Source organism: Melanotaenia boesemani, chromosome 12 (assembly GCF_017639745.1).
Source record: "Melanotaenia boesemani isolate fMelBoe1 chromosome 12, fMelBoe1.pri, whole genome shotgun sequence".
In the NCBI taxonomy this organism is placed as follows: domain Eukaryota; kingdom Metazoa; phylum Chordata; class Actinopteri; order Atheriniformes; family Melanotaeniidae; genus Melanotaenia; species Melanotaenia boesemani.
Window position 1 is genome coordinate 5,718,446 of NC_055693.1, and position 23,727 is coordinate 5,742,172.

General features: G+C 40.0%; 4 protein-coding genes and 1 long non-coding RNA gene across 5 annotated transcripts; 1 reads left to right on the plus strand and 4 right to left on the minus strand.

Moving 5' to 3' along the window:
* Nucleotides 1–1,905: 1,905 nt before the first annotated feature.
* Nucleotides 1,906–3,110, minus strand: LOC121650226 (trace amine-associated receptor 13c-like). The gene is made up of 2 exons (XM_042001623.1): nucleotides 2,873–3,110; nucleotides 1,906–2,719 (listed from the first exon to the last, which is right to left on the minus strand). Exons 1-2 carry the CDS (start codon nucleotides 3,046–3,048, stop codon nucleotides 1,906–1,908), a joined length of 990 nt encoding a protein of 329 aa, XP_041857557.1. The 5' UTR covers nucleotides 3,049–3,110.
* Nucleotides 3,111–5,553: 2,443 nt separating this feature from the next.
* Nucleotides 5,554–23,023, plus strand: LOC121650370. The gene is made up of 3 exons (XR_006012253.1): nucleotides 5,554–5,565; nucleotides 15,258–15,261; nucleotides 22,941–23,023. It is a non-coding gene; the product is annotated as an uncharacterized LOC121650370 (long non-coding RNA).
* LOC121650367 (trace amine-associated receptor 13c-like) lies at nucleotides 8,157–9,292 on the minus strand. The gene is made up of 2 exons (XM_042001847.1): nucleotides 9,120–9,292; nucleotides 8,157–8,970 (listed from the first exon to the last, which is right to left on the minus strand). Exons 1-2 carry the CDS (start codon nucleotides 9,290–9,292, stop codon nucleotides 8,157–8,159), a joined length of 987 nt encoding a protein of 328 aa, XP_041857781.1.
* LOC121650366 (trace amine-associated receptor 13c-like) lies at nucleotides 12,945–14,080 on the minus strand. The gene is made up of 2 exons (XM_042001846.1): nucleotides 13,908–14,080; nucleotides 12,945–13,773 (listed from the first exon to the last, which is right to left on the minus strand). The coding sequence occupies exons 1-2, from the start codon at nucleotides 14,078–14,080 to the stop codon at nucleotides 12,960–12,962; spliced, it is 987 nt and encodes a 328-aa protein (XP_041857780.1). The 3' UTR covers nucleotides 12,945–12,959.
* On the minus strand, nucleotides 18,737–19,869 carry LOC121650368 (trace amine-associated receptor 13c-like). Its single transcript, XM_042001848.1, has 2 exons — nucleotides 19,697–19,869; nucleotides 18,737–19,550 (listed from the first exon to the last, which is right to left on the minus strand). Exons 1-2 carry the CDS (start codon nucleotides 19,867–19,869, stop codon nucleotides 18,737–18,739), a joined length of 987 nt encoding a protein of 328 aa, XP_041857782.1.
* Nucleotides 23,024–23,727: the final 704 nt, after the last annotated feature.

Consider the following 23,727-nt stretch of genomic DNA (forward strand, 5'->3'; position numbering starts at 1 on the left):
GAAGGCAGTGTCAAAATTTTGTATATAAAAAGAATGCCTCACAAATGAACGGCTCACAGCTGTGAATCGGTTCCCACCGTTCATTTTAAAGAGTCGTTCAAAAGAATTGATTCGTTCATGAACCTCACATCTCTACTGACTAACACTTAATTATGACGTCCCATCTTGTTTGAATTCATGCTTGTGTTGTTCTTACTCTCAAATGTAAGTCGCTCTGGATAAAAGCGTCTGCTAAATGATTGTAGAATGTAGAATAGAGAATAGGTTGTTCATACACCTTGACAATATAACTCATGAACCCAAGTTAAATTTTAGCTGGTAAAACTCCATCAAGAAAAGTAAGGGGGGCCAGCGAAGAGCCTCCCCCACTCATAGTGTTGCCCATGGGCTCCACCCCAATCACATTCTTCTCCTTCAGGTTACTAATAGTTCCTGGTCAGACACCTCAAACGACACACCATAAATCACTCCCTTAATCCCCCCCTGTGTCCATGGTTTAGAGACCTAAAAACCCTTACCTTGCAGGCTAGTAATCCTCAGTGCCCTGGCTTGCAGTGCAGCCTTCTTTCACACCATAGCGAGTACCCCATTTCTCATTACGTAAACATTCTGCAAGTCACCACACTCTTTTTTAAAGTTCTTTCGCCAACTTAGGGGGTTAACAGCAGATAATCCAGAACCTCCAGACATACATTAACATACACCCAAAACCGCTCCTCCGTGCCCTGCTCGTCCCTCCATAGTTTAGTGTGGCCATTATCATCAGAATCACTTTCCTGTGAATCATCCGCACATGTCTTACATTTATTTTTCCTCTTGCCAATTATACCCCACCCGTCCTCATCGAGTTCACCACCCCTAGTCATGGCATGACCCTGCAGAACCACACTCCAGTGAAAAATGAAGAAAGAAAGACTGGTAGCTAGCTCAGCAGCCTGGTCTCAACCTCAGCTTCCACTTCTGTTGATAGGAGGAGGAGTTAAAACCGAACGCAAGCCTTACTGGCAATGCCCCAAAAACAAAATGGCTGACTAACCACTTGGCAGGAAGACAAAGTTGTGCCTTTACCAAAATAAACGTATGCACTTCAAAATAAAATGCACATAATATACATAAACTGCTGATTACATTACACATACAACTGCTTAAACAAAAAGGAGCATAAAGAAGAAAAATCTTTACTGTTCTGCCCCCTACACAAAAAAAAATATTACACCAACTATTTGATAAAACTTACTAAAAATTGTTGTGGACCAACATTTACTAGATTTTCAACATATTTTTTTATGTTTTACACTTTTACTTTCTACAAATCACAGAACAGCAAAACAGACAAAAACAAGGGAACACATTTATCGCATTTTCTAATCATAGCAGCTTTAAGCATTTTTTTAAACTCTTGATTGGATTTCTTTATTAAGATTGTTCCATAAACTGACCAAAATACATCACTCCAACACTTTTGTTCTGAAACTTGGTGTAAGAAATATCTCACATCCTGTAAAATGACAGTTACTCTTCCTTTTTTAAATCTCTTTTTGGATATTGATCAATTAAAATTTTATTTTATTTTGTTTTATTTTTTTTATTTCATTAAGACGTAATGGAGTGGATGGATCTCTATATCTGCTTCTACTTATTTCAGGGAATTTTTCACCAGATATTTCATTTTCTGTGTGTGTTGAAACATCACCTGCAGAAACAGACTTCACCCGGAGAAAGTTCCTCCACCCTGCCGGGTTGTAGACAGAATGTCTCCTACATGTCTGTAATGTACCACTGCGTGTGGTCGTGGAGCGGGAGGCAGACAATGTTTGATGTTGGACCTTAACTAAGTTTTAAGATCATCCCTGCTCTGTTACATAAATGCCAGTGAGACCAACACAACTCCACAGTCTCTCTACACTACAGTATATTGGTCTCTCGGGATCCAGGCTGCAGGATCTGCAGAGTGACAATGAGTTTAATCGCTTTTCTGAACCAGGAGTAAAACAGAGCATAGATCAGTGGGTTTAGACAGGAGTTAAAATAAAACAGAAAGACAAAGAATGTTGCAACTGTGGCATTCATCATGTTAACATCAACAAGAGAGTAACAGTAATATGGGCATAAACATGATAAATATACAATGACAAGAATACCAAGAGTCCTGGCTGCTTTCATCTCAGATTTCTTTGATAAAGTCACTGCATGGTGGACTGTAACAGCTGTAATGTGAGAGCGCATGGCGCGGGCCTGAGACACAGCCACCACAAATACTCTCATATACAGAACTATGATCACAGTAACTGGAAATATGAAGGTCAAAATAATATCAACAGTGACTGTAATATAGTTGTATTTAGGCACACATTCTCCAAAGCAGGAATTACCCGAGCCTGGTTGAATCAGCTCATCTTTCACGTAGAAAATACTGAAAACAAAAGAGCAAAGCCAACAAAGACAAACACCGTATTTGGCTCTTGTTAAAGTAATTATTTTGGAGTAATGTAGAGGGTAACAAATAGCTGTGTAACGGTCACATGATATGATAACAATTGTGCTGACTGAAGTAGTGACTGTTTGACTGGCTACATACCAATATAAAGTACACATGACATCCCCAAAAATCCAGCAGGATGTGTATCTAAAGATTTCTCCTGGCATCAACACAAGACCTACAAGTAAGTCAGAAACAGCCAGTGAGAGGAGGAGGATGTTAGTAGGTGTGTGAAGCTGCCTGGAAGGAGACAAAGAAACATTAATTACTTACAAATTATATTAAAAAAAAAATCTGCAGTGAAAATTTTACACTAACAAATTATGTCAATATAACCATATGACATTATTAATATACTTAAAGTTTAGATTCTACTTAGAAGTTAATCTCTACCTGAAGTGGGAGACTGAGATGATGACGAGCAAGTTGATGGCTATGGTGGTCAGAGAGATGAAGAACAGCAAGAGTTTCAGGAGCACAGTTTCAGACCAGCGAAGTGTCGGCTTCCTGCAGGACATGTTGAATAGTTGTGGAAAGCAGAGTTCAGCTCCGTCCTGGAGCTCCATCATCAGACAGCTGCAGTTCCAGCAGCTCTCTGACCTAAACTCTGTCCTAAAGCTGATTTATCTTTTCCAACCATCCCTCCTCTCTCCACCTTTACTCTCTGTAGAACACTGTCATCACTCTTACCTCACTTTACACAACTTTTTGTTGTCTTAGAAACCAGTTCACTCCACTCCATATCCCAGTTATGACTATGTCTCTGCAGGAGAATAACTACTGGTATATTAGACATTACAAACAAAGATTCATGAAAGAAATTATATATGTAATATTACATATCTAATGAAATAGACAGACAGACAGACAGATAGATAGATAGTTAGCTAGATAGATAGATAGAAATTCACATTATTAAAGTGAATAATAAATAACTATTAAATAATCGAGCAGCCCTGATATATATATATATATATATATATATATATATATGTGTGTGTGTGTGTGTGTGTGTGTGTATGTGTATGTGTGTGTGTGTATAATGACAGTTGTATTTCTATAGAAATGTTTTTTTTTCCATGAATGTGATAAAAAATTCCTTTGAAAATTATTTTGTTTTTCATAAATAGATGATCACTTTGGTTTTAATAATCAGTTCAATATTACATAAAATCAAGACCTCAAATATATATATATATATATATATATATATATATATATATATATTATATTATATATATAATTTGTACCAGTCTTATCCTCGTCAGTGACCCCACCTGGCCCCCACTAAAACTTTTTTAGAGCGATCCCTGCACAGATGAAGCATAAATCATTTCTACCACTTGTCGACTACTTGGTTAAAGAGGAGATCTCCCCTGATTTATAGTTCAGAATCTGTTCTCCATGTCTCACCGTCATAAATTAAAAATGCTGTGGAAGCATTAAATGCAATAAAAATTTTAACGCCATTAATTACATACATTAGTTACCACGCTCTACCACCCAAAACTAAATAATGACGAGCAATAGCAGCAGCTCTGTTGTCTTCATCTCCAGCCGCAGCTGGAAAACCTTTTGCAGTATTTTCTCGCAGACCTGCAGCCTTTGAGGAAAGAGGAACCCTCAGCTTTCATAAACTTGACAAACACAAGACATATGGTCTGCATAACTTTTTTTGTTTTTTACTTATTTGTTTCGGCTGAATATTGAAATTTTATGACCCAATGTCTAGAACTTTTCTTTGAACAAACAAGTCAGTAAATAAATAAATAAATCACAAAAAATTGTAAAGTGACTTAATGAAAAGATAAATGTTTAAATGTTTTGCACTTTGAGGTACATCCTTTGTTTCCTACCTCAGAATTTAACAATTCTTCTTTAAAAAGAGACCATTCAAGCAAGATTTGCCCCATTTTTTTCTTATGCTATAGTTCTAGACTATGGCTGCCGTTTGGCTGTCATAAAAATGGTTTTAGAAATCAGCCACATGACCAGCTATCTTAAACCATGTATGTGCCTTGTGTTTGCCTGAATTTGGAATTAATGGGGATGGAATTTCCACCATTGATGTTTGCAGTTGATCACCTTGTTAGAGAACTGCATGAAGACGATGTGTGTTCACTGGCTTGAAAAAGAGGGTTTTGGAGACTTTGCAAGTGCCTTTTGGGTGATGACATGAATTTGCAGTGTCCCCGTTATCCTGTTAAAACCACAATGCAAAGAAGATATCTACAACATTAAACTATACCATCTAAGTGAACACAATTTTGTTACTGAATGTGGCGAAAATGGATGCCCAAGTAAATATACAAAAATATCTCTATTGTGGACAGAGTTCCGGACTCACTACACACTCACACCACGCACCTTGGACACACACACACACACACACACACACACACACACACACACACACACACACACACACACACACACAAACACACACAAAAACATCCAGATGTGGACTCAAGTTGTATAACTGTATGTCCCACACTGCCATTTTCCACAGCTAGAACCAGAACTGCCAGATGCATTTAATATTTTTTTAATTTTATATTGTTATTTTACATTTTTCCCTACTTTTTTATTTACTTTTATTTATATTTACTTTTAGCATTTGCTTTTAGCATTTTTACTGTAACTTGTAGGCATTTACGTTTCCACCTTCTATCTATCTATCTATCTATCTATCTATCTATCTATCTATCTATCTATCTATCTATCTATCTATCTATCTATCTAGAGAGAGAGAGAGAGAGAGAGAGAGAGAGAGAGAGGCAGCCAGTGTGACCTTTGAAGTGTTTTCTGTAGTAATCCAGACTACTTTCTTTCCACCCAGGTCCCATGTAGCTATTGTTTGCCTCAGACCAGCAGCTCTTTTCTGCCTGGTGGGATCTGGAAAAAGTGAGTCTGGAGCATAGACTGTATATAAAAGATGGACGGAACCTCTGTGATGTCTCCTATAGGTTTCTGAAGAGCAAAAGTGAAGCTCTTTGAGCGGTTCCTGTCATTGCCATCTTGGCAGCGTCACGCCTGCTGTCGCTCCCGGAAAATACAAAAATGGGCAAAGTGGCAGACCTGAAAGTGTGACTGTGAGCATGGGGGGGGGGATGACTGATGTCTATCAAACTCCAAGCTGTCATTAGCTAAGAGCTAACTGAGCTAACTCGGCTATAACGTGAGCTAACCTGCTTATGAAGGTAGGTGGGCTAAAGCTAAGGCACACTGTTAGCTGGGTAAAAACTGCATTTGTGCAACACGCAGGGACACGCCCCAATTATGCCGAATTTCAAGATTAAATAACATCCAAACGGATGAGTTAGAAAAAAATTCAACCCCTTCACAGTTGTCATGAAGGTAGACTTGACCTATTAATCCTAAAATGGATTTTTGTACCAGGCTTTAAACATGTTTTTCTGCTGTGAAGTTGGTCTATTTAACATGGGGATGGGGGTTTGCTCTGTTTTGAAGCCAGCCCCTGGCGGATGAGGGGTGAACTGCAATTTTTTGCACTTCCGCATAGGCTTCACATTTCACCGCCGGAGGTTGCCGTTTCGAGTCAATGAAATGTAGCGGGACATTTATATACGGTTCTATGGTGCAGCTTGACCACAGGTCCGTAGTGCTGGTGAAACATTGGACTGTAGCCAATACCCTGACGATACTCATGATACAGGGCAAGGAGAGACACTCCACTAAAATGGTGACGAGATGGCAAGTGATACCAAGTAATTGAGCACTGGTTTTTGGCGAGGGGGAAAAAAAAAAAAGTTATGTTTGTTTATAACATTTGTTATCTCTTTGTGTCTTTTGGAGCTGGTGGATATTTTAGTCTCGACTCTTCAGTCTAACTTGAGAGGCGTTGGCAACTCGCATTGAATAAAACCAAAATGGTTAGGGCTGTGGGAGGTGTCTACAGCTAAACACTGCAATGCCAGTGCAAACAATCAGATCATTTCATATTTATGATTGTTGAAAACCTAGATCGTAATTGAGAGTAAAATGCTATTTTATTTATTTATTTTTATTTATTCTTAGCTGTTCTTATTGTTTCTTAAGGTTATCTAATCTTTGTTTTAGCCTGGCTGCAGACTCACAGCAATAAGGTCACTGGTTTGAGCCTCGGCTTGAGGGGGTGGCTGGGCCTTTCTGTGTGGAGTTTGGGTTCTTTCCGGGTACTCTGGCTTCCTCCCACCAAAGACATGCATATTAGGTTAATCACTCTAAATTCAGCCTAGGAGTGAGTGTGTGCATGAATGGCTGTTTGTCTCGTTCTGTGTTGGCCTTGTGATGCACTGATGACCTGTCCAGGGTGTACCCTGCCTCTCACCTGTTAAATGCTGGGATAGGTTTAAGCTTACCCGCGACCTGTAATGCACTAAGCGGGACAGATAATAAATCAATAAATCTTTTAACTCCATTTTTTTCCTCATGGGGATCCCCCACTCTGGTGGTTGTTGCCGTGGTGATCAAAATTGTCTGGGTGGCTCGGGCCCTGCACTGAAGCCTTATGGCTGTGATGTGGGCCCTGGTCTGCCCTGATTGGGGTGGTTGCCGTGGCGGCGGCCTCTGTAGGACATGGGTGGGCTCGCTCCTGGTGTGGTTGGATCCCCATGATATTGTTTCTTCACAGCAGCATCAAGCAAGTTGTTTATCACTTTTAGTATTTTATACCTACATTCAGTTTAAAGACAGAAATTACGGAGTCATGTTTGTGCATAATGATTGGGGGACTGCTTTGTGTGTGTATACATACAGTATATGCGTGCGACTGTGTGAAAGACTTTGAGTGTTCTTTATTTATTGTTATGTAATCTATTTTGGTGTGTGTAAAGGCTTGTTTTATTTTTAATATGCATGAATTGCTTTTATCCCCCCATATACAAATAATTAACTGCAGCAAACATTTATCAAAATTGGACTACAAATTGTTGTATAAATTTCTAATCTGATTTTCATGTTTTACACCTCATTTACTATCTACAGATGTACAGAAAGTAAAACAGAACAAACAAATTAACCCTTTTATGACATTTTCTTGTCATAGCAGCTTTAATCACATATTTTAAATGTAATATTTGATATAGTTTCTTTATTCAGATTGTTCCAGAAACACATGACTCCAACACTTTTGTTCTGAATCTTGGTTCAATAAATATCTCACATTCTTTTAAATGATAATTTCTTTGTTTTTATTCAAAGCTTGCTTAGAAATTGATCAATAAACATTTTCTGTAAGTTTTATAAATTAGCTTCAGAACACTAACTAAGTGGATCATTACATTTTGATAAGAATACATTTAGAAATAATGGACTGAATGGATATTTCTATCTGCTTCTAATTATTTCAGGGAATTGTTCAGCAGACATTTAATTAACTTTGTTGAAACATCACCTGCACAAACAGACTTCACCTGGAGACAGTTGCTCCACCCTGCCGGGTTGCAGACAGAAGGTCTCCTACGTGTCTATAATGTACAGCTGCATGTGGCCGTGAAGCGGGAGACAGACAATGTTTGATGCTGGACCTTAATTAAGTTTTTGGGGGAAATAAAATTAAATGAAAAATCATTATGGCTTTTGATTCCATCCGTTATTCAAATGAGGCTTTTTCACAGCACCCTGCTCTGTTACATAATTGCTGGTGAAACTAACAAAAGTCCAGAGTCTCTCTACACTACAGTATATTGGTCTCTTGGGATCCAGGCTGCAGGATCTGCAGAGTGACAATGACTTTAATCGCTTTTCTGAACCAGGGGTAAAACAGAGCATAGATCAGTGGGTTTAGACAGGAGTTAAAATAAAACAGAAAGGAAAAAAAATTTGCAACTGTGGGATTCATCATGTTAACATCAACAAAAGAGTAACAGTAATATGGGCATAAACATGATAAATATACAATGACAAGAATACCAAGAGTCCTGGCTGCTTTCAGCTCAGATTTCTTTGATAAAGTCACTGCATGGTGGACTGTAACAGCTGTAATGTGAGAGCGCATGGCACGAGCCTGAGACACAGCCACCACAAATACTCTCATGTACAGAACTATGATCACAGTAACTGGAAATGTAAAGGTCAAAATTATATCAACAGTTATTGCAATATAGGTGGATTTAAGCACACATTCTCCAAAGCAGGAATTACCCGTTCCTGGTTGGATCAGCTCATCTTTCATGTAGATAATATTGTAAACAGAAGAGCAAAGCCAACAAAGACAAACACAGTATTTGGCTCTTGTTAAAGTGATTATTTTGGAGTAATGCAGAGGGTAACAAATAGCTGTGTAGCGGTCAGCTGATATGATAGCAATACTACTGATCGACGAAGTGAGAGTTTGACAGATCACATACAAAAATATAGTACACATAATATCCCCAAAAATCCAGCAGGATGTGTATCTAAAGATTTCTCCTGGCATCAACACAAGACCTACAAGTAAGTCAGAAACAGCCAGAGAGAGGATGAGGATGTTAGTAGGTGTGTGAAGCTGCCTGGAAGGAGACAGAGAAACATTGATTACAAACAAATTATGTAAGAATATGTGCAATGAAAATTTTACATAATCAAATTATGTCAGTATAACCATATAACATTATTTATATAATTAAAGTTAAGATTCTTTTTAGAAGTTAATCTCTACCTGAAGTGGGAGACTGAGATGATGACGAGCAAGTTGATGGCTATGGTGGTCAGAGAGATGAAGAACAGCAAGAGTTTCAGGAGCACAGTTTCAGACCAGCGACGTGTCGGCTTCCTGCAGGACATGTTGAATAGTTGTGGAAAGCAGAGTTCAGCTCCATCCTGGAGCTCCATCATCAGACAGCTGCAGCTCCAGCAGCACTCTGACCTAAACTCTGTCCTAAAGCTGATTTATCTTTTCCAGTCGTCCCTCCTCTCTCCACCTTTACTCTCTGTAGAACACTGTCATCACTCTTACCTCACTTTACACAACTTTTTGTTGTCTTAGAAACCAGTGCACTCCATTCCATCTGCCTGTTATGACTATGTCTCTGCAGGAGAATAAGTAAGGTATAATGCCCGACAAGATGGCCATTATCATAAATTAATGAACAACGCAGAGGCGTGAAGTGTCCGATGCGAAGCGGAGGTCCATTAAGAAAGAAAAAATTACTAAATAAATTATTAATGCGTTAATGTTGTTTTTCACTGGTAAAATCATATGTTTTTCACAAGCGACTGAGTGGACTATTTCCTTGTGATGCGTTGCCAAGGTAACCGGCTCTAACATTGAACCTGCAGCTCAATTGTCCGCAGAATGTTTCGTGACACAAACATTTTAGAGGGCAGGTTGATGCAACATTTTGTTTCAAACAGTCAAAGTCCACATATTTTTCCTACATCGTTCAATAAGCCTGCAGGCTGCTTTCATAGCGACGCTCCATTACAGCAGTGATCTGGCATGTCTCCAGCGGCGACTCTTAATTGGCTCTAACAAAGAACCTGCAGCTCGGTCGGCCGCAGCTGTTGTATTAGACATGATCAGTGGAGGGAAGGGAGATTGCTTAACGTTATGTTACGTGACACAAAGTGTCATTTCAGAGAGCGGGTAAAGCTCTTACAGCTTGTGTGTGTCCAGAGGATGATGCAACATTTTGTTTCAAACAGTCAAAGTCCACAGATAGTTTCCTACATTGTTCAATAAGCCTGCACGCTGCTCTGATCTAGGGCGTCTGCAGCCAGGCATCTGGGTTTCCTTTTCATCCATTTTCTGCCGCTTATCCAGAGTCGAGGCAGCTGCCTAAGCAGGGAAACCCAGACTTCTCTCTCCCTGGCCACATTCACCAGCTAATCCGGTGTTCCCAGCTGTAGGTGTTCCCAAGCCAGCCGAGAGTCCAGGAGGCATCCTAACCAGATGCCCGAGCCACCTCATCTGGCTCCTCTCGATGTGGAGGAGCAGCAGCTCTACTCTGAGCCCCTCCCAGATCACCGAGCTTCTCACCCTATCTCTAAGGAAGAGCCCGGCCACCCTGCATAGAAAACTCATTTCAGCCGCTTGTATTCGCGATCTCGTTCTTTCGGTCACTACCCACAGCTCATGGCCATGGGTGAGGGTAGGAACGTAGAATGACCGGTAAATCGAGAGCTTTGCCTTTTGACTCAGCTCCCTCTTCACCACGACAGACCAATGCAGAGTTCGCATCACTGCAGATGCCGCACCGATCCGCCTGTCGATCTCCCGCGCCATCCTTCCCTCACTCATGAACAAGACCCCAAGATACGTGAACTCCTCCACTTGGGGCAGGACCCGATTGCAGACCCGGAGAGAGCACTCCACCCTTTTCTCGGACTTGGAAGTGCTGATTCTCATCCCAGCCGCTTCACACTCGGCTGCGAATTGCTCCAGTGAGAGCTGAAGATCACGGCCCGACGAAGCCAACAGAACCACATTATCTGCAGCTTTGACGAAGTCCAACCCGCACTGGAAATGATTCTGATTTACTGCCGGCAATGCGGACTAAGCTCTGACACCGGTCGTACAGGGGCCAGGCAGCCCATACAAGCGAGTTTCCGAGGGACAAGGTCGAATGCCTTCTCCAAGTCCACAAAGCACATGTAGATTGGTTGGGCAAACTCCCATGTCCCCTCAAATACCCTGAAGAGGGTGTAGAGCTGGTCCACTGCTCTATGACCAGGACGGAAACCACACTGCTCCTCCTGAATCTGAGGTTCGACTATCCGACGGACCCTCCTCTCCAGCACAACTGAATAGACCTTACCGGGGAGGCTGAGGAGTGTGATCCCCTTGTAGTTGGAGCACACCCTCTGGTCCCCCTTTTTGATGAGGGGGACCACCACCCCAGTCTGCCAGTCCAGGGGAACTGTCCCCGATGTCCACGCGATGCTGCAGAGGCGTGTCAGCCAAGACAGCCCAACAGCACCCAGAGCCTTAAGGAACTCTGGGCGGACCTCATCCACCCCGGAGCCTTGCCACCAAGGAGCTTTTTAACCACCTCAGCGACCTCAGCCTCAGAGATAGGAGAGCCAGCACCAGCTACCCCAGACTCTGCTTCCTCATTGGAAATGTTGGAGGGATTGAGAAGGTCTTCGAAGTATTCCCTTCACCACCTCACAACGTCCCGAGTAGAGGTCAGCAGCCCCTCATCCCCACTGTACACAGTGTTGACGGAGCACTGCCTTCCCCTCCTGAGCCGCTGGATGGTGGACCAGAATCTCCTTGAAGCCGTCCGGAAGTCATTCTCCATGGCCTCTCCAAACTCCTACCATGCCCAAGTTTTTGCCTTAGCGAACACCAAAGCCGCGTTCCACTTAGCCTGCCTGTTCTGTGCCTCTATTGCCGAGGCAGCCAGCCGCAGCTGTGGCCATAAGGTTGTCGTGCCGGTAACCCCCGAACTCATTGGTGGACACCTGCAGTAAGGGATGCTGTCAAGCCAAAGAAGGAGTCCTATCGGGCCTTTTTGGTCTTCGCACTTTCATGACGCATGCATGGTGCAGCTCTATGGTGGCTGGTGCTGCCAGATTTGATGTGTTTCACCTATATATTAAAGCCTGTTTGCAATATGTTTTAGCCAGGATTTTGCCTGGAAGGCTCCATGGAAATCTGGCACTCAGAAATACAGTATGTTCAGTTCACGCATCCACGGCATTTCTCATTTATGAGGCAACGTGGAAGAAGCTGGTTGGCTCTTTTGATGGAATTGTGTCACACCAGTGGGGGATGAGGATGCTTTAACACCCACATTTTTCCTGTTGAGAAGAATCATCACCTGCACCTTTCCCACATAAAAAAAAAAAAAAAAAATTTTACGTAGTTTTGATCAAACATCACTGTTCTGGTCGTTGCTGTCGGCTGCAGTGCACCTCAGCAGCCTCCTCCTCACCTTCCCTCTCCTGTTGTGAAGACTATCGGTGATCAGCTGATAAACTTTTCCTTCGCTAGTGCCATCTCTCTTGATGTAAAGTATTGTTTTTGAACATGCTAGCAATAGTTAGTTAAATTTATCAGTCTCATGTCAGTCAGATCCATGTAACTGTCACATGAAGCTGAAGAATGAAAAATGTTGATAACAGCAACCTTTCAATTGATTTTGAAAGGAGCAGAAACAAGAAAATCTTATAGAATCAGCCCCCATACACAAAACGTTTATTACACCAAATATTTTATTAACTTCAACTAAAAATTGTTGTGGACCAACATGCTATATATTTCCAAGAGATTTTTCATGTTTTACACTTTCATTTACTATTTAAAAAACAGACGAAAACAAATGAACCCTTTTATTACATTTTCTTATCAAAGCAGCATTAATAATTTATTTCCATTCATCCACCCTTTTTCTGTCGCTTATCCAGGGTCTTGTTGCAGGGAAACCCAGACGTCCCTCTACTCAGCCACATTCACCAGCCGGGGGGATCCCAAGTCGATCCCAGGCTAGCCAGAATGTAGTCTATATATATTTATAGTTTGGTGAAACTAATACAACTCCACAGTCTCTCTACACTACAGTATATTGGTCTCTCGGGATCCAGGCTGCAGGATCTGCAGAGTGACAATGAGTTTAATCGCTTTTCTGAACCAGGAGTAAAACAGAGCATAGATCAGTGGGTTTAGACAGGAGTTAAAATAAAACAGAAAGACCAAAAATTTTGCAACTGTATGATTCATCATGTCAACATCAACAAGAGAGTAGCAGTAAGATGGGCATAAACATGATAAATATACGATGACAAGAATACCAAGAGTCCTGGCTGCTTTCAGCTCAGATTTCTTTGATAAAGTCACTGCATGGTGGACTGTAACAGCTGTAATGTGAGAGCGCATGGCGCGAGCCTGAGACACAGCCACCACAAATACTCTCATATACAGAACTATGATCACAGTAACTGGAAATATGAAGGTCAAAATAATATCAACAGTGACTGTAATATAGTTGTATTTAGGCACACATTCTCCAAAGCAGGAATTACCCGTGCCTGGTTGAATCAGCTCTTCTTTCATGTAGATCATACTGTAAACAAAAGACCAAAGCCAACAAAGACAAACACAGTATTTGGCTCTTCTAAAAGTGATTATTTTGGAGTAATGCAGAGGGTAACAAATAGCCGTGTAGCGGTCACATGATATGATAACAATTGTGCTGATTGAAGTAACAACAGTTTGACTGGCCACATACCAATATAAGACACACATGATATCCCCGAAAATCCAGCAGGATGTGTATCTAAAGATTTCTGCTGGCATCAACACAAGACCTACAAGTAAGTCAGAAACAGCCAGAGAGAGGAGGAGGATGTTAGTAGGTGTGTGAAGCTGCCTGGAAGGAGACAGAGAAACATTGATTACCAACAAATTATGTAAAAATATGTGCAATGAAAATTATGTCAGTATAACCAAATAACATCATTCATATAATTAAAGTTTAGATTCTACTTAGAAGTTAATCTCTGCCTGAAGTGGGAGACTGAGATGATGACGAGCAAGTTGATGGCTATGGTGGTCAGAGAGATGAAGAACAGCAAGAGTTTCAGGAGCACAGTTTCAGACCAGCGACGTGTTGGCTTCCTGCAGGACATGTTGAATAGTTGTGGAAAGCAGAGTCCAGCTCCGTCCTGGAGTTCCATCATCAGACAGCTGCAGCTCCAGCAGCTCTCTGACCTAAACTCTGTCCTAAAGCTGATTTATCTTTTCCAGCCGTCCCTCCTCTCTCCACCTTTACTCTCTGTAGAACACTTTCATCACTCTTACCTCACTTTACACAACTTTTTGTTACCTTAGAAACCAGTTCACTCCATTCCATCTCCCAGTTATAACTATGTCTGTGCAGGGAAATACCTACTGTTTATTACATATTACAAATAAAGATTTATGAAAGAAACTATATGTAATAAGTAGGGTTGTCAAATGATTATAATTTTTAATCAGATTAATTACAGCCTTCAAATGAATTATGATTAATCACCATTTGCGACTATGCCTGAAATTTGCCCGTTTTTACTGTGTTGTATCAACAGAATGAGCAATGCTACAAATATTTACTGTTAACTGACCTTCCCTTGGGTAAATGTCAGATGTCCAAGGGTCAGTAAATGCAGCATGTCATATACTTTGATATGTTGCTCTAAATTATCTCTACCATGTTACAGATCATAATTCAGAATTCATACAGCATCATCTCACCAACTGTCTCCATGGTGATAATTTCTGTCATAAAACCAGCAAATGTGACTAACGTTAAAAAGCCAACATGGATGAAGAAAGTCTGATAAAACTTATGATCTGGATGAAAACATGTTTTTTTTTCTTTTATCATTGAAGTGTGAGTGTTTGTGCAGCAGTGATAAAAGTCCTTTAGCAGCATCACCCAAAGTAAACACATGTTGATAAAAATAGATATTTGATTAAAAAAATCTTTACATTAAATGAACACTTCAGTGGTAATAATCAGTTAAATATTTCATAAAATCCAGACCTTTAAAAAGGTCTCATTTGTGCCCCCCTTTTCCTGGTCCGTGCCCCTGCCTGATCCCCATCAGAACTTTTCTAGACCCAACCCTGCATAGCTGAATTATAAACCCTGTCTACCACTAGCCAAAGCTGATCAACTGGCACCGACAGCTGTCAGTAGGGTGCACATTGCAACTGTCTTCTTCCTTATCTCTGCTGAGAGTTGCATATGCACAATAAAGTCCACCAAGGGAAAAATATGGTGGCCAGTCAGGAAACAGATGGTGACAGAGGACGTCAAAAGTCTGGGATAACTTCAAGTTAAACTTACAAAATAAATTAAATACATGTGAGATTTGTAAAGCGGACCTTGCTTACCATGGAAGTATGTCTGCAATGCTCGAACATTTAAAGAGGAGGCACGTCAGACTTACATAACCTCATTCAAGATTTAAAAGCTAAAAGTGAAATAAGATCCATTTAATAATTATGAGATAAATAATCCAATTAGTTGCCTAGTCGTTTAATAGTCAATGACTAATTGACTATAAGAACAGTCCATAGTTGCAACCCTAGCCATCATGATTCACGGAACAACATGAAAGAAGAGGGAGGATGCAGTTGCTGGACATATACAGAGACGACCAGAGAGCCACTAGATCAGCCATGTTGGTGCAAAACGGGAACATATGGGAAAAGTGCAGGTATGGTACCCTCTTACCTGGAAAAGAGTGCGTGTTAAAAAAGGGTGTTTAAAAACCCTCATTCTTCACAGGGGCGATGTCTATGGGTTGCTTCATTGATGATGAGTTTATTCTCTAGTTTATCCATATAGCCAGCCAGCTCATCTTTTCCATCCCGCTTCTCCACATCCCGTTGTCAATACAGAGAATTGATGGATGTATGGGGATGCATTTTTTTTATCATAGGCCTAATATATATATATATATATATATATCTGCATCAGATATCTGTAATTCTATTCCTTCGAGTCAAAATGAACATTTCAGATATCTAAAGTTGTATTCTTACTAGGATAAATGACATCACTTTTCCCATTCATGTGTATGTAGTGTAATAATTGAGTTGCAGATATCCGCAACTCACATTGCCAATGTCCACATCTGAATAGTGGATATTCCTGATTCCAGTTAAAGATATTTCATGATGGCAACTTCGATCTTCGATGTAACGTTGTGACGTGTAAATGAACACAGGACGGTTTCTCCCGCTTTCCAGCAGTTGCCATGCTTTCTCCCTGGACTGGTAAAATGGACTCAGACAGGGACAGAACATTTCGATCAATGTTTGCTGCAGTTTCTCATGCAAGGCACGAACTAACACATCCAGAAGAGTTACTCTCTGCTACAAGGCAACTTTTTCGACATCGGCCCTTCAGACAGGGTAAGTTAACAAATTGTACATCAGTCAAATAAATTTATTTTATTTTCTAAAGAGTTTTTAGTGGAAATACTTAACTCAGAATCTCATAACTATCTATTATGTAAACAAATGTAAACAGAAATGTGTTTTTATTGATATGTGCAGGACTGAAAGCACCAGACATCTAAGTAGAAAGGATAAAGGCTATTAGCTTGCTTGGTTGTAGCTAACCGTTTGGTTCGTGCTTTTTACCTTTAACCTTTAACAATAAAGAACACTGCTTGTATTTGGGAAGCATAGAAAAACAGACCGGATGGCAGCGTACCGCAGTAAGTACTAAAAAACTGTTTTTCATCTAACGATTAAAAACACGGTTGGTTAACTTAAAATCCACAAAACTTAGTTTTGTGCTTCTTTACCAGCTTTCATTTCACCTGGCAGATTAGTGAGACGAGAAGAGGAATTTAATCTTTCAGCAACAACGTATAACATTACTACTGTGTACCACTGCTGATTTTGTGCCAGTACAATGATATTTTGAGGAAATCTGAATCCAAACATGGGTGTTACTTTGACATTTGCTGCTGCCTTAAATTTGTTTTCATCTACAACACTCAGACCTAAAGCTGACTAAATCACACGCCACAGCAGCTGGGTCCACTAAGTATAGGAATGGCTCAAAGAGCATGGCAAAGTTCACCTAGCATCCAAACTCTCAATTTTGATAGCATTTGTAGGCAGAAAGCCCAATTTAAACACCCTCTCACTTCACAATTCACGGTGGCTGAAGTGTTTATTATTAAAATGATATTCATGGTCAATCGTCAAAGGCCAGAGTGGTTTCGGTGGCAGTACAAAAACATATTCAATATTAGACTGATTACTTTGGTTGATCTTATTTGTTTGAGACTGCAAATTGATGAAAAAAATAAAGATGGTAATTATTTTCCTGTAATTATAGCTATACATATTTACATATGTTTGTTTGTTTGTTTGGAACCACTGGGAGACGAACAAATTCTGTCTGGCAGACAAGGCTCTTTCTCCTTCCTGGTCCAAATTTTGATATTCTTCCCTCTGAGATATTGAGATATGGGATAGGTCCAGCTTTCCCACAACCCTGAATATGTTGTTCTAATTAAACAATAGAAAAAAATGAATGAATGAATGAATGTTTGGTCATTTAATTTAGAATACACATCTAATTCTAAAATGCCATAAGAGTTTCCTTCGTGTGTCTTTAAAAATCGCTGTCAATAATGAAATGCTCATTTTAATGAGTATTTGATTCATTCTGGTTTCTTGTACAGTTCAATTCAGCTTTCAGCTTTATTTGTATAGCACAAATAAACGTAATCTCAGGGCACTTTACGTACAATCAAGTTGAGCCGATCTATTGTGATCCAATCTGTATTCACACCATAGCACCACAGATAGTGTGTGGACAGAATGAAAGACTGTCATCTGCAGGCCACTTTATCTACATTCCACTTGTTGCTACCACTTTCACCCTGACTTGTAAATATTCATTGTATTTACACGAGATAATACCAAAAGGGCTGTCTGGTTAATTAAAAAAACATAACAGGCTTTTTCTATAGAGATATTATGTTGTTAATCCCGAAAAATAGAGCAATAATTTCCAAGTGGATGTAACATTCTTATTGATATCTGAATAGCGTGAAATAAAAGTTCAAGTTTTGTTCTGAAATTGAATCTAATGTATAAAAAATCTATTTTACTTTACTTTTAACATACACAAAACAGTATCTTGTAGGGAAGGTGTTTATTTTAGAACTTGGCCTGGAATGGTTGCTGCTGGGGTCGCGTTAACTCTCTGCTTATGAACATGTCATACGGCTTGATGAGTTTGACCGAGTCATATTGTATGTACTTGTGTTTACATTGTTCTTATGGTTGTCATATACTATATATAACAGCACTGCAGAGCAAATACTCAGCGAACAATCTTCGTTTATTCTCTGCCAGTAACAAATATACACATTTTTACAGTTCTTAACAAATTGTACAAGTGTTCCCTTTACTATGACTCCAAAGCTATTCAAATGGACCTCATGGGTGCAGAAATGTACGAATTTCATAATGGGTACGCAATTTTCGTGTAGAGGCCAAAGACTGTGTTTATACTTGGCCTATTTTGTTGAAGCTTAAATATTTATCAGTGAAATTATCTGCTAACAGGATAAATTTTATTAAATTAAAACACTTATTATAGGCTGCAATTGTTGTCATCCTATACTGTATATTATTATTAGTAGTAGTAGTAGTAATAAAATAATAATAATGTTTTACAAATTTGCAAGACTTGTTTCTTGAACACATATCATTTCATTGTTGATACTCCAAAGACAGAATTTACTTTTACTTTGTCCGACTCCTGGACTCGTTCTTTCACCAACTCTGTTAGGAGGAACAATTTCACACACTGCTTACATTATGTTGGCTTCACAAGAGCAAGGCTGCAGAATCTGCAGAGTGACAATGAGTTTAACAGCTTTTCTGAACCAGTGATAAAACAGGGCATAGATTATTGGATTTAGACAGGAGTTAAAATAAAACAGAAAGAACAGAAATGATGCATATGATGTTCCAGTTAAATCAACAGTGACAAGAGAATAACAGTAAAAGGGGCAGAAACATATTAAATAAACAATTACAAGGACAGCCAGAGTCCTGGCTGCTTTCAGCTCAGATTTCTTTGTCACGTTCACCGAATGCTGAAAGGTGACATCTGTAATGTGAGAGCGCATGGCAACAGCGTGAGACACAGCCACAGCAAAAACCCTAACATACACAAATACAATTACAGAAACTGGAATTATAAAGGTTAAAACAAGGTCAGCAGCTCTCGCAACATAGCTAATGAAAAGCGTACACTCTCCAAAACAGGAATTATTCCTGCCTGGTTCAATCAGCTCATCCTTTAAGTAAACAATGGTGAAGAAACCATACCAGAGCCAAGACAGACAAACACAGCATTTCACTCTGGTCACAGTAATTTTGATGGGGTATTGCAGAGGGTGACAAATGGCCACGTAGCGGTCAACGGATATGAGAACTATGTTGCCGATTGAGGCAAAGACCATGTGACTGACCAGATAACCATATAAAACACACACAACATCCCCGAGTATCCAGCAGGCACTTTTTTTGAAGATTTCCAAAGGCATCAACAGGAGACCAACAAGAAAGTCTGAGACAGCCAACGAGAGGAGGAGGATGTTAGTGGGTGTGTGGAGCTGCCTGGAAGGAGACAGAAAAGCATCATTACCCATTAATGACTTCAAAATATTCCTGATGAAAAACATTTCACTGTCACATCATGTTAATATTATTGTTTCCACTTTTAAAAGTGAAACAGTAGCTTGATTAGAGAAATGAATCTCTGCCTGAAGTGGGAGACTGAGATGATGACGAGCAGGTTTAGAACTACAGTGATCAGAGAGATGAAGACCAGCAAGATGTTCAAGAGCACAGCTTCAGACCAGTGAAGTGTCGGCTTCTTGCAGGAGACGTTGAATAATTGTGGAAAGCAGAGTTCAGCACCGTCCTGGAGCTCCATCATCAGACAGTTGCAGCTCCAGCAGCTCTCTGACATAAACTCTGTCCTAAAGCTGATTTATCTTTTCCAACCGTCCCTCCTCTCTCCACCTTTTCTCTCTGTAGAACACTGTCATCACTCTTACCTCACTTTACACAACTTTTTGTTGTCATGGAAACCAATTCCCTCTCTAAACACTCTTTTTACCTCTCAATATAACTAAATCTCTGCAGGGAAACAACTAGTGGTATATTACACATTACAAACAAATAAAGATTTAGGAAAGAAACTATATGTAATAAGATAACTCTATAAACCTGTATTATAACCATAGTGTGTCAGCAGGGTTTTGGGAAAAATAAAAACAATAATATTACAGCCTTCCAAATATGGTACTGTGTAACAGAAAGATCTGTTTGTGTCTTGTGTTGCTCTTCTACTTCCTGGTTTGAGCCAATCATGTTTCAGCACCAGATATTTGACAATTGGCGTCCAACAAAACAGTACATTTTGTTTGGAGTAATGTGAATGCACATTCAACCCCTGATATGAATCAGAGAATCAAACTTTGGTCCACTTGGTTCGCTTGGAAAGTGCAATTCACTTGTCTTGTTAAATCAACCGGACCAAGCAGTAGCAACCAATAGCAACTGAGATGACCTGCTACAGATGCTCCTAGAAAATTAAAATAAAACATAACATCAGGTCCAAATGAAGTGCTGTAGTTAACACATCAAAAAACAAGAACACTTTCTGAGCTTTACAAGTATTGAACGCTGAATTTTTTTTGCTTTCCTTCAGCTTCAGATAAAAATTAAAGACCCATTAATCACAGTGCTGTAAGTTAATACATTAAAAATAACATTGTTCATCATCCCAAATTAAAGTGCTGAAATACCATCAAGCCATCAATTCTAGTTGGCTACAGAAGACAAAGCAACTATGCTGACCTCTTGCCTCTTCTTCAGCCAGTCGCTGAGACAGACTAGCTTGGTCACATTTTCTGAAAGCAAGGTCGCCCTTTTCTTTTGCACTATGTGGCCTGCAAGGCTGAACAGTCTCTCACAAGGCACAAATGTTGCCGAGAGGCCAGGTACTTGCTTGCCAGAACTGACAGCTTTTCATAGGCTGCTGAGTGAGCATACCACCACTGCAGGGGACAGTCATCAATACTGATGCTGGGCTCTGCTCTGTAGCGCTGCAGCTCTCCAGACTCCATTCCATCTTCTTCTGAATCAGAGTCAGACCCCAGCAAGAGAACGCTCCTCCTCTTCTTCTGAGCTGGTTCATCATCCTCTGTGGGGGGCTGGAGAGTCGCTGCTCTTCTGGGCTCTGCTGCTTGGAGCATGCTCTCCAGACTGATCCACACCTGAATGGATGGATGAACGGATAAATGAAACTAAGTGCAGCAGGCTGTTTTATATATTTTTTTTTTTTTTTTTTTATTTTGTGAAGCACTTTGTGTTGCATTGTCATGTGTGAAAAGTGCTATATAAATAAAGTTTGATTTGATAAATTGGACTAGTTAGTCCAGCTTATTCTTATGGTCTTTACCTGTTCCCTCTTTTTACTTGGAAGACATTTCAAATCCTTAAAACATGGATCCAGTGCTATGGCCACCATGTATTATGTCTCGATTCCATCAGTTCGCCGTACTGCCAGTTCCCTCTGGAAGGCATTCTTGAACTTTCCACGTAGGCTGGATCATCATCAGTGATGTCCATGACACGGTCCAGATAGCGAAAAGCAGGCAGCACTACAAAGCAAGAGACGTAGGCCTCACCACCCAGCAGCTTAGTCACATACCTGCATAAGTGGATAATTTTGCAAAATAAACTTAGCTGGGTATTTAAAGTGTAACTGATTTCCAATTTAATTGTCCTAAAAATTAACTACCTAATGTTCATTTATGTTAGTATTACAGATTTTATTGTTGTTTACATCATTAAAATGGACAGGTATTTGGGCTTACCTGCATGGTTCAAGCAGGACCTCCAGCCTCTGCAGTTTCCCCCACTCAGCTTCGGTTGGCATGACCAATCTGTGATTGTTCTGTTGTTCCAACGTCGCCTGAACAGCCTCTCTGTTTCGTAGCAGACGTGAGACCATTGCCAGTGTCGAATTCCACCTGGTCAGTACATTGTGTATAAGCTGCTACCTCTTTTTTCCAAGTGTAACTTGTTGCTGGTTAAGTTCTATGGTACTTGCAGGGCTTAGTTTAAAATGGCCAACAATCTTGCGGCACTTTGCTAGTACACCGGCAAACCCACTGTTATCGAGGCAGACCATGATGGTCCTCTGGAGAATGTGAGCATTGCAGGCGATGTGTTTATATGGAAGGTCTCTCACAGCAGCCAGCATGTTTGCTGCACTGTCTGTACCGATGGTGGATATCTTGTTTTCAATTCCCCAGTCATTTGCCACCTTGAGAAACTATTCGGCGCATTTATCAGCAAACTGCCTGGTTTCTGTTTTCATGACGGTAAGCGCAAATGAGTTGAGGTTCCACTCACCATCAATAAAGTGTCCGGTCACCCCCAATTAGCTGTGGTTGCCAGCTGATGTCCAGTGATCTCCAGTTATAGCAACATAGTTGGGCGAATCCTTCGCTAAAATCTCAAGTTTGTTTTTCTTTTCCCCGTCGTACGTGATGATTTTGGTCATCACTTGGTTGTATGATGGGTCAATGGACGCAGTTTGCAACACCTCTGTTAACGCCTCATCTTTCACTATGTTTATCGGCCTGCAGTTCATCGCTATCCACTTGGCAATCACATTTGTCAGCTTGTCATTCGCAGACTTGCTCATATGCGGGGTGTTCTCCTTGAGTTTAGTTTGGCGAACAGCTTTGCTATGGCTTACTAACTTGCTAACATCTTTGCAATTAACGTGATAATTTGACACCCCTAATTTGAACTATAATCCATCATAATTTCACTGGTAGACCAGGTCAAGTTGAGAATATGTATATATTCTTGTATATTCAGGGTGGAGTATTGCACTTCAAAAAATTCTCAGAAATAAAGCCACAGTTAACAAAGTAAGGATGTTGTTGCTCTTTGCTCTTTTGGAGTAATTGATTACAGTATTAGTTGTTGGTTGGGAAACCTTTATCAGTCTAAAACCATTCCTTTTAATTTTGTAATTATTGATAAAAATAACCAAACAACAAGCTCACAATCTGTTGCTAAACTTGTAGAGCTGCTATTTTCTTGTGTGACATTTTTGTATGATGAAGTAGGGCATCAATTCATTAAAAAAAGATGAAATATATAAAAAAAAAGGTTTCTCCCCAACAGCAATTAAGTATAGCACGGAAACTCCAAGCTAAAGATGTCAGTCTGGTAAAGAATATGGTTATTATGCAGAAGCATTAAGGTTAACTTGTTTTATGAATTGCAATACTTGTTATAACCTGTCAACCTTGATTCCACTTTTTAATATGTATTATTGACCTAAATTAATTTATTAAAAGACTAATACTTTTTTTTATTTGACTAAAACTAGACTAAAACCTTTTTGAGTTTTCAGCAACTAAAACTGGACTAAAACTATCAAGCTCAGAAGTGACTAAAGTGTGACTAAACCTAATAGGCATTTTCATCCTGAAGGCTAAAACTAAGACTAAAACTGAGATGCCTGTCCAAAATAACACTGGTGAGATGACATGAATTTGCAGTGTCCCCGTTGTCCTGTTAAAACCACAATGCAAAGAAAATATCTTCAACATAATAAACTATACCATCAAAGGAAACCAAATTTTGTTATTGACTGTGGCAAAAATGGATTCTCAAGTACTGTATATATTCCAAAATATCCCTATTTTGAACAGAGGTCCGGACTCACTGCACACTCACACTAGAGTGCCTCTAGAGAGAG

Coding starts and splice junctions, on each gene's coding strand:
- LOC121650368 (XM_042001848.1), bottom strand. CDS start 19,869: ATGGAGCTCCAGGACGGTGCTGAACTCTGCTTTCCACAATTATTCAAC. Junction 19,551..19,696: donor ATCTCAGTCTCCCACTTCAG/GCAGAGATTCAT, acceptor GTCTCCTTCCAG/GCAGCTCCACACACCCACTA.
- LOC121650366 (XM_042001846.1), bottom strand. CDS start 14,080: ATGGAACTCCAGGACGGAGCTGGACTCTGCTTTCCACAACTATTCAAC. Junction 13,774..13,907: donor ATCTCAGTCTCCCACTTCAG/GCAGAGATTAAC, acceptor GTCTCCTTCCAG/GCAGCTTCACACACCTACTA.
- LOC121650226 (XM_042001623.1), bottom strand. CDS start 3,048: ATGATGGAGCTCCAGGACGGAGCTGAACTCTGCTTTCCACAACTATTC. Junction 2,720..2,872: donor ATCTCAGTCTCCCACTTCAG/GTAGAGATTAAC, acceptor GTCTCCTTCCAG/GCAGCTTCACACACCTACTA.
- LOC121650367 (XM_042001847.1), bottom strand. CDS start 9,292: ATGGAGCTCCAGGATGGAGCTGAACTCTGCTTTCCACAACTATTCAAC. Junction 8,971..9,119: donor ATCTCAGTCTCCCACTTCAG/GTAGAGATTAAC, acceptor GTCTCCTTCCAG/GCAGCTTCACACACCTACTA.